This window comes from Vombatus ursinus, unplaced genomic scaffold, assembly GCF_900497805.2.
Source record: "Vombatus ursinus unplaced genomic scaffold, bare-nosed wombat genome assembly UNPS02007612.1, whole genome shotgun sequence".
Taxonomy (NCBI): domain Eukaryota; kingdom Metazoa; phylum Chordata; class Mammalia; order Diprotodontia; family Vombatidae; genus Vombatus; species Vombatus ursinus.
This window is the reverse complement of record NW_020947390.1, coordinates 13196475-13207737: the sequence shown is the minus strand read 5'-3', so window position 1 is coordinate 13207737 and position 11263 is coordinate 13196475. Positions and strand designations below refer to the sequence as shown.

General features: G+C 37.0%; 1 protein-coding gene across 1 annotated transcript in view; it reads right to left on the bottom strand.

Annotated features, from left to right (window-relative positions):
- Positions 1-11263, bottom strand: part of FDX1 (ferredoxin 1) — a 159908-nt gene that overhangs the window by 24312 nt on the left and 124333 nt on the right. The window contains exon 3 of the mRNA XM_027849533.1: positions 1143-1287. Within this exon, the coding sequence (XP_027705334.1) occupies positions 1143-1287 (145 nt within the window). The remainder of the gene's footprint in view (positions 1-1142; positions 1288-11263) is intronic.

Genomic DNA, 11263 nt, shown 5'->3' with positions numbered 1-11263 from the left:
TCTTTCTGCAGCATTTAACACCCCAGACCTCCCCCACCTTCCCCCAATCTCCTGGATCTTCTTTCCTTCTTTGGTTTCTATGACATTACTCTCTCCTGGTTCTTCTACCTATCTGACTGTGCCTTCTCATTCTTCTTTGCTGAATCCTTCTGTCCACTAAGTATAGGTTTTCCCCCCACACCTCCCAATACTTTGTCTTGGGCCTTCTACTCCTGACTAAATGCTTTACCTTGATATTTTACCTAACTTCTCTCTTGAACTATATTCTCATCTTATCAATGTCCAATGGACATCTCCATCTGGATATCACCTGCATATCTAAGTTTCAACATGTCTGAAACAGAATTCATATTTTACCCAAAGTCCATCCCTTCTTCCAAACTTCCCCATTTCTCCTGATGGTACCATCATCCTTTCAGTCATCCAGGCTCATAACTACTTGGGGTCATCATTAACTCTTCCCTTTCCCACAATACCCTTTTCAAATCACTCTATAATCCTCTTGTATGTGTTCCCTTCTCTTGACAAGTTCAGGGCCTCACCACCTCTCACCCAGACAATTGAAATAACTTCCTAAGTGTCACTTGCTCAGGGTCACATAGCTAGTAAGCATCTCAGGCTGGATTTGAACTAAGGTCTTCCTGACTCCAGACCTAGTACTCTATCCACTGTGCTACCTCACTGGCCCTACCTTTGAATGGGACCTTTCATTTTCCCTGTCCTGATAAATTCTCAGGTTTTAGTTCTTACCAGATGAGTAGTGTGACTGCAGGTAGTTGAGCTTAAATGTAAAAAACACATGGAAGTTCTTTTTTGGTCTAAACCAGTGTGGGGAATTCCCAGTACCAATACAGACAGACAACTAAAAGTAACTTATAGGTACTGAGAGGTTAAATAACTTGTCCAAGAAAAGCCCTATGAAAGAGCTATTCTTTTGCAGATCTGTAAAATAAGACTGTTGGATTAGTTGATTCAAAGATTATGAATACTATATTCATTGTGTTTCGCACACAGTAGGCACTTAATAACTTCTTGTTGCTTGATTGTGAGTTTAACAATTCTCTGGTCAATTTTATGGGTTAAAGTTTAATTACAATGTGCTTCCATATACACATTTTTTATATTAAATTATTTCTACTTACCAAACCCATCAATGTCCAGATTATTATTAACAACAACATCTAGCAGACTGTCACCAACTTTTCCTTGGGCTGTTAATTTCTCACCATCACGGTTTATAAAATGAATGGTTATTTTATCTTCTGAGCTAGAAAAAAAAAAACATATCTTTAGTATTCTTTAACATTGGATAAGTATTTTTAATAATGCTTTTTAAAGCCTATAAAGCCAAACAAATAACAATCTAACTAAACATCATCAAATATATCTCTGAACTTTTCATCCTTTTTCTTTCAAAGGATCACCTAGTAGGAAGAGACTGGTACAAAACACAAATTCTGCAATTTAGCAAACTTTTCATCAACCAACAGTTTGTATATGTTCAACATCTATCAATAATCTCTTCAGAATATGAATCAGATTAACTAAAACACAGCTACCATGTTAGTAATTAAATAATGTATAGTGATCAGAAATGAGGACCTCATACATCAAAAGTTTATCTACAACATGAGGAAAACAGACATTTACCATAATATTGCTGTAATGAATGCTGGGAGAAAGACTTGAAATTCAATTTATTAATTGCATGACTTTGGGCAAGCTGTTTATCCCCCAGGTCTTAATTTCCTCATATGCAAAACAAAGGGATTAAACTAAATCATATTTAAGGTTCCATCCTGTTCTAAATCTGCTAATGTGAACTAATTTTGTTTTATAATAACACATTACTATATAACAGTAGTACACCAATAGATGGTGAGTGATTTCCCTTCCAAATCTCCTATCTCCAACTTGTTTCTATGGAGTTCCCCTCTCACACACTACTTCACCAGACATCTTGCTTCCATGAAAAAATTAATGATGTCAGCCAAGGGCACATTTATATAGCACTTATCAATTATAATCTATTCCAACCTCACACCTCACATTGTACTGAGCTCAGCCAAGGTACATGTCATTAAGAGAAAGAATCAAGGAATATGGCTATCTCAACAGAGAAAAACAAATTTCCCCACTGTTAGAAGTTCTCTAAAATTCTATGCAGAACGAGGGTATTGGTGCTGAGGTGCACCAGTACAGTCCGGCAGCACACGGATAACCCTGTTTGTATCCATCACTATTATTACTAAAATGGGACAGGAGCTAGAAAATGTTTTTAAGTATTATTCTGGGGCTACTAAGCCTAGTCCCCAAAGAGATCAAAGAAATAGAAGGAAAAAAAACCCACAAATACAAAAAAAAATTTATAGCAGCTCCATCAGTTAGGGAATGGTTGAACGAAATTATGGAACACAAATGCAATGGAATATTACTGTGGTATAATGAATGATGAAAGGGATAGTTTTAAAGAATCCTGGAAGACTTTTATGCAGAATGGAGACAGAATGAGAACAATTCATACACTATGTCATAAATACAATATCATAAAAACAATTTTCAAACACTTAAGAACTATGATCAATGTGCAACCACAATTCCAAAAGTCCATTAATAAAGTATGCTACTTACTTTCTGACACAGAAATGATGGATTCAGGGTATGAAATGAGACATTTTTTTTTTTTACCATGGTCAATGTGGGAATTTGTTTTGCTTGACTAAGCACTTAGCACAGTGCCTAGTATATAATAGGCACTTAATAAATGCTTACTGACTGAATGACTACGTACATTTGCTGCAATGATTTCTTTTTTTCCAAATACAGGAGAAGTAGGAACAGATTTTTTGTGCAATGAAAAACATTAAATACAACAAAATAATTAATCTGGCGGTGTTTTACCAAGAGAATTCAAAATGCTATCAGTGAATCAATGAAATATGAATGACATTTGCCCATATACTGTTCTCTATCCCCCTCCACCAAGATGGCCGGATAAATTATCCAAATATCTCGGTTCTGTTCTATCATAATTTCTGACTTCTTTAATGTTTATCTTAGACATACAAAAAGCAGTTCATAAAATAATTCCATTGCAATTTTCACAACTGCCAATAGATGGCAACAACTGGCAATAGATGGTTTCTTTATCAGCCTCCCCCAAAAAGTGACATACAATCACAGAATGTTGTTAGAACGAAAAAGAAAGGAATGTAGATCCTATGAGTAATCAATTCAACACACATTTATTAAGCACTCCTATATGCAGACACAAAGAAAGGCACAATATATACTTTCAGAAATCTTGTACAGAAAAAAAGTACACAAATGATCATGATACCAGATTAAGTGAAATGCAAGGCAAAGGAGAAAGTTCTAGGAGAAATGTGAGGAAGAAATCATTTTCATCTTTGGGGTGGAGGGCCTACACATTTACATGTGAAGACAAAGATTCTAGCTCCAATACTTAACTACTTTCTAGCCTTGGGCAAATCTCTCTAAACCCCAGTACCTCACTCTATTTATCTGTAATTCTTTTTTTGGTCTAAACCTATGATTTTATCAGTGTAGGGAACTCCTCAAACCAATGCAGAGACAACTAGTCTATAATTTATAGTGTTAAGAGTGTTACCATCTAGACTACTGAGAGGTGAAATGATTTTCCATGATCACATGACTAAACATGTCAGAGGTAATACTTGAACCCTAGTCTTCCTGCTTCCATGGCTATTTACACTGCCTATCCCATCTGTAAAAGAAGGAATCACTACATTATCATCACTCTACTTATTTTCCTCCAGGCTCACTCTCTAGTCTGGCTCCTTCTAAATACACACTGCCTTGGGCCTATGTCCTAAGGCTGAATTAATGATTGATTGCTGTGTTCTTGTTTGGAATCACCATATCATCAGAAATTCAAATCATGCTTTTCAATTACTCTCATCTGCCTGACTACACACTGGCTCCCTAGTCCCTTCCTCCTCCCACCCCTTTTCTGCTATCTTTTGTGTACTGTCTTCCCTTATTAGATTTTAACCTCCTAAAGGGCAAAAAGTGTCCCCAGCACTTAAAACAGTGCATCTAGCACATAGGCACTTAATAAATGTTTACTGATTGACCCCCATCTTTTCCACATCCCTTTGATGTGTTGTGTTCCTCCAGCAGAATAGAAGCTCCTTCAGAATAGGAGTCATCTTGCTTTTCTGTGGTTGTTTCCCCTGTGCTTATTAGCACAGTGCGTGACACATAGAAACAGTTAATAAACACTATCTAAGAAAATAACCTATGGTACCTAGCTCACAATCTAAAGGGGAAGACAACATGAAAATAACTATGTATAAATAAGCTATATAGAGGGTAAATTTGAAATAATCAATAGAGAGAAGGTGTTAGAATTAAAGGGAGATCAGGAAAGGCATCCTCTGGAAGGTGGAATTTTAGCTGGGACCTGAAGAAAGCCGGGGAAACCAGAAGGCAGAGATGAGAAAGAACACTCCATGTACAGGGGAAATGACCAGTCAGTACATGGAGTTACTTTGTTTTTCAGGACCAACAGCAAGGAGGCCAGAGTCACTGGACTGAAGAAATCATGGGGGTGAATAAGGTATAAGACTGGAAAGGAATGGGGGGGGTGTGTGGGGGGTTTATGAAGGGCTTTGAACACCATATAGATTTTATATTTGATCCTGGAAGTGACAGGGAGCCACTGGAGTTTGTTGAATAGGGGGGCTGACATAGTCAGATCTACACTTCGGGAAGATCACTTTGACAGCTGAGTGGAAAATGAACTGGAATAGGGAGAAACTTGTGACAAGCAGACCAACTAGTAGGCTATTGCAGCTGTGAGGTGGTAAAGGACTGCACCAGGGTGGTGACAGTGTCAGAATAAAGAAGGGGGTATACTGAAGGGATGTAATAAAGGTAAAATTAACATTAGAGATAGGAGTCTGAGAAGGGGCCCTGAATGCTAACATAAAGGATTTTGAACTTCTATGTGGCAAACAGTGAGATGCCACCGTAGGTTTTCGAACAAAGGAATGACATGAACAATGCAGTTCATCAGAAAGCAGAATCACTAAGAATAAGAGAAATGCAAACCAAAACAATGCTGAGGTTTCACATTCTTTAAATTAGCAGAGGACAAACAATGGCAAGAGTCAATGTGGAATGACAAGCACATTAATAAATTGTTGGTGGAGCTGTGAAATAGTACAATCATTCTGGAAAGCAATTTGGAATTACACAAATAAAGTGATTAAGGTGTCCATAGACTGTGAACCTGAGACTCCACTATTAGGCTTAGATCCCAATGAAGTCACTGATAAGAGCAGAAAGTCTCCATATACACCAAAATATCTATAGCAGCACTTTTTTTTATGATGGTAAAGAACTGGAAATAAAATAGATGCCCATCAATTGGGGAATAAATTGTAGTACACAATGTAATTATGTACTGTAAGAAATAATGTGTGTGATAAATACAGAAAAGTGTGGAGAGATCTACATGAATTGATGCAGAATGAAGCAAGCAGAGCCAAGAAAACAATATACAGTTACTACAACAGTGTAAATTGAAAGAATTACATACACGAAAATCAGAAACGAATGTAGAAAAATTATAAAGAATAAGTATGTCTCAAATGAAGAGATATGAAAGGACACCTCTACACCTTTGTGGAGATGGGAAGTCCACAAGTGTTGCACACTACATATGTTTTCAGATTTTTTCAAGGTATTGATTGGTTGATGCTTAGAGGTCAAGGAAGGCAAGGACAGAAAAAAGGACATCCAATTGTGTTACAGAAGTCATTAATAACTGTGAATTGAGCTGTTTCATTAGTGATGGATTTAGTAGTGTAGACTTTTCTTTCTAGAAATGTGTCAGTGAAGGGGAGAATGGAGATAAGATAGCAGGCTATGAGAAAAACAATTTATATTTTGCATTTTAGCTAAAAATCTGTCAGACACATGTTTTTATTAATATATAAGAAGTTTATTTGGAGAGATTCTAATAATTTCTCCAGTTCATCAGAAAAATCCTCAACATTAAGCAATATTCAATTCAAATGGTATGGTAATATTTTTTAAAAGAAACAATTCTACAGCAATGAAAAAACAAAAGTACATAGTTTTCAGTCATAGTTCATGAATTACTAATCAAAGTAAACAATAGTAATGTGGGAACAATCATATGGAAGATATTTCTTTTTGAAAATTGAGGACACTTCCTCTCTTAATCTAGATATGGATAAACTAAGGCTGCTCCTATTAATTTGAAGCCAAACTCACTAATCTACAGTTTGAAGACTGTTTTTCTCTTTCTTGAAAATTGAGATATTTACCCTTTTCCAATCTTATTATACCTCTCCTGTTTTCCACAATCTTTCAATTATTACTGACAGTGGCTCAGCATCAAATCTGGCCTGGGTCTGGCTGTCCCTTTCCTCTTGCTGCTCAACAATCTCAGGAGTAGACTCAGTTTTGCTAATATAGCTCAAGACATGGGACCAATTCTGCAAGGAGACACTGATCTTGATTATATTGATGCACATACTGATGACATGTTTGGTGCTAGTGCAACAGTCCCAAGTCTGAGAGTTAACACTTGAGAGGACTGCTGAAATCACTACAGTCAAGACAACGGTCACCCAGGTCATAGTGCCCCTCTCTGCTGCTTTCCTTGATCGAATTCCCTTTGTAATTCTTCAAGTATATATCCCGATTCTCCAGTTTTAGCAGTGCCTTTTTTCTAGCCGCTTCCACCCAGGCTACCTCTAGGGGTGGGGGCTCCACCTCTCCCTCAGCAACAGCATGAGGAACAATTTATAGCTCTCTGGTGGCCTCAGAGAGCTTCCGGTAGATCTTCTCATAAACATCCACATTGAAGGTCCTCTACACAAAGGAGCATGCCATCTTCAGGGACTGTACCCTAAGCTGTGGGCAGTGATCTTCGATAAAACGCAACTGCTCAATGCATATCCACCCACTGTGACTAGATACATACTGTTCCAGGTCCAGGGTGGGATTTTCCACCACATAGTTGATATCTAGTGCATTCTGCTAATCCTCTTGAGGGGTGACATCAATCTGCAAGGGTTATTCCCTCCAAATTAAACATCTGAACCAGCGACTACATATTCCTCCTACTCACCATGGGCACTGCCCACATCAGGGTCATTAGAGTCACCAGGGCCTCTGTTTCTTGTTTTTGTTTTTTTAAGAAGGTTGCTGAAAGCTTAAATTTCAGCAAAGACTGAGAATTGACTATTTTCACACCTTGTCTGAATTTGGGTTCATTTCCTTGACTGAGAGATCAGTCCACCAAATAAGTAAAAACAGTTTTACTTTTGTTTTTTTAGCCCCACTGCCTGGTTCAAAGTAAGTGTTATTAAATTCTTGTTGAATGAATGACATATCTGAGACAGGAATGGCAGGCACTTGACCAGGAATGAAGTATACCTTAAAAGGGATGGTAAGAACATATTTGCTTGAAGTCTAGTAAATTGAATCAAAAGGACTGAAAAGAGGTAGGAGAGGAAGGGAGCTGGAAAGAGAGAAAACTGCTTACATCTATCACCAAGCTGTATTGCATTGAATCTTGAAATTCTCTGGAGACAAAAATCCACTAAAGGAATTAGTAATAAAGCCCTTAATTTTCAATGTCTACATACAATGCCCACAAATGCATACATAACAAGGAAGAGAAACTAGAGATACTAAAACAAGGCAAAAATTACCCTCAAAGGTATCATGGGGGGTGGCTAGGTAGCACAGTGGATAGAGCTCTGGCCTTGGAGTCAGGAAGACCTGAGTTCAAATCCAGCCTCAGACACTTGACACTTACTAGCTGCGTGACCCTGGGCAAGTCACTTAACCCCAATTACCTCAAACCCCCCCCCCAAAAAAAGGTATCATGGAAATTTGGTGGAATGAGTTCCATGACTGTAAAATAACTCTGGTAGACACAGAAATAAGAACTAAGTGATCACTCCCTTCTTGAATTTCTCTTTGGACCTGTCCTATGTATTTAATTGAATTTTAATACGTATTATATTTATTTATATACTTGTCTTATTCCCCCTTACTAGATTATAAGCTTCTTGAGGGCAGAGACTGTGTATTGCTTCATCTTTGTATATCCAGAATCTAGTACACTGAATTAATTACACATAACACATACTCAATAAATTTTTGTTACATTTAACTAAAAGGGCCAGAATTTACTATGTCCCTAAGCTATCATGTCAACTGCCTAAATAGTCAAATTTGGTGCCCAATATAGTCCCTGCTAAACAGAAATGGTTAAAAAAAAAAAAAGACAAGAAAATAGGCACCGAGGGGGAATGAGTACCCTTCTCTCACTACAGCCAAGCCAAGGTGCCTGGTACTATAATTTTAACACTGGTTTGGACTATAGGCAAAATATTCTTCCTAATGGAAGACTTCAGTTTTGGGAAATGAAAGGACTTTATTAGACTATTATTTAGATGATATCACTTTTATCCATGAAAACAAAGCCTTTAAAGCCTCAAACCTCTGAAGCTCAATAACCTCGAATACTGACAAACTGATCTATTCACTATTCCCTCAACACAGATCTTCAAAGGAAATAGGAAACATCAGGGTCACTGGCCTTGTAATTATTCATCTGGTAAGTGCAACTAATCTATTTTGAAAATAGATATTTTTATGGAAGCATAGAAACTCAAGAATTGGGAATGGTCATATAATCCAGCCAACAGCTGATAAGGAACTGCCATGCAATACTGCTGGCAAAGTGGTCACCCAGACTTCACTTGAAAAAGTCTTACTTTCTAAGGCAACACGTTCTACTTTTGCATGACTCTGACTATTAGGAAGCTGTTTTTAACTTAAATATCTTAAACTTAACTCTCAGATACTTCTAACCCACTGCCTCCCTCTGGACTAAGCAAAACTGGTAAGCAACACTGGTAAAACAATGGTATTAAAATTATGCACCTACGTATCAAAGAAGTATCTTTGATGAGGGTACTGGAGACCAGGTACCAACTTTCACAAAAAAAAATATTATAATGGACTACACATTCCATTTCACAATGGACTAAAGACGTAGAGAATACAAAATCCCATGGTGCTCTTTTGTTAGTTGATCATGAAAAAGCATTTGCAATAGTAGAGTAAAATAGTAAGATAAGGTCCAAAGAGATTTACAGAATCCGTGAATAGATTCCAAGGGATTCATTAACTTGGAAGGGAAAAAAATTATCTTTATTTCAATATAAGTGGTTTGCTTTGTAATCCTACATATTTTATTTTATGCATTTAAAAACATTATTCTGACAAGGACTCTGAAGGTTTCACCAGAAACCAAAGGGGTCCATGACACAGAAAAGATTAAGAATCTATCTTTTTGAGGCTCTTACAGTGGAGGGGAAATAGGGGAAGGTGAGAGGGAATGAGTGAACCTTATTCTCATAGGATTTGGCTTAAGGAGGCAATAACATACACACTCAATTGGGTATGGAAATTTATCTTACCCTACAGGAAAATGGGGGGTGGGGGGGAAGGGTACAAGAGAGCAGAGGGATGATAGAGGGCAGATTGGGGAGAGAGTAATCAGAAGCAAATACTTCTGAGGAGGGACAGGGTCAAAAGAAAGAATAGAATAAATAGTGGGCAGGATATAGGTTTAAGGGAAATATAATTAGTTTTTCACAACATGACTAGTATGGAAGTGTTTTGCATAACTACATATGTATAATCTGTATCAAGTTGTTAGCCTTTTCAATGAGGGTGGGTGGGGAGGGAGGAAGGGAGAAAATTTGGAACCCAAAGTTTTAAAAATACGTCAAAAAAATTATTTTCACATGCAACTGGGAAATAAGAAATACAAGAAATGGAGTACAGAAATCTATACTGCCCTACAGGAAAATAGAAGGGTAAGATAAGAGAAAGGGGGGGTAGAGATAGAAGTGAGGGCAGATTAGGGGAAGGGGTATTCAGAATGCATACCATCCTGGTGTGGGGGAGTGGAGAGATGGGGAGAAAATTTGGAACTCAAAATCTTGTGTAAGTGAATGTTGAAAACTAAAAATAAATAAATTAAAAAAACAAAAACAAAAAAGAAAAAGAAAAAAAATTTTTTAAAAATCTATTTTTTTGGATAGTCCAAAAAGGTGCCTAACATCCATACAACAAAACCATTCAAGGTTTTTTGAAAGATATAATAGAAATAACCCTAGCTGAACAATCCTCTGATTATAAACATTAAGCAAGGCACAAATAAGTAGATGTATATGCTTCCTTCTATGATGGAGGAGTTGCAGAATAAACTCCAATTTAAAGAGGGATTCCCAGTAGACGGTAAAATTTTCTGGATATTCCTGTTGGTAGATATTGTGTTAGCTGAATCAAGCCTTGGAATACATTGCAGAACTTTCTGAAAGAGATCCATTAACTACTCACAAGAATATGGACTAAACATCCACATAGAATAGATCAAGTGGATGAAAAATGCCTAATGCCCAGATTACGATATGCTGTTGAACTGATAATATTTATGTTTAGGCCATCAATATGTGTATTTAGGTAGAAATGGACAATGAGTTGGGCCCAGAATTCAACAGAAGAGAGGCCACTATCTTTAGAAAATTGCAAAGCTCTTTTAAAGACCCAAAGCAGCTCCCAAAAATTGTATACATGTCCCAATTAAATATCATTTTATTAGATTCAGTCCATCATTCTAGCCTTTTGGGATCTAGCCTCTAGATCTTTTAAGATACTAACATTTAGCTTTGTGGCACCCACAAATTTAATAAGCACACAACGTATGCCTTTATGAACTGAATTTTTAGAAAATGCAAAGGGCAACATATTTTGTCTGATACCTACATCATAACCAGGGAGTAGAAAAATGATGTTAGATAATATGTTACAGTTGTACTGCAATATGGTAGCAGGGGTCATTAAGTAAACAAATGTCAGTTGATATGAGTCATACTCTACAATGCTTTACATTCTAAAAAGACACTTCTACTTAGCCAGGAAAGTGTTATTTTGAACTGACAGACATTATGCTTAACAGCTGGGGAAGGAACAAGCATTCCAGGCTTAGAGAATGAAAATGAGCACTATAAACTTAGGAAAGGAAAAACTGGACAAAGAGCATTATAATTAGATTTCACGGGAGATTAGAAAATGATGGTTTGAAGGATGAGGGAAGACAAAAAAGGCATGAGTGTGTAGGAGCCTCAATTTTACTTACCTAATCTTTCCAATATTT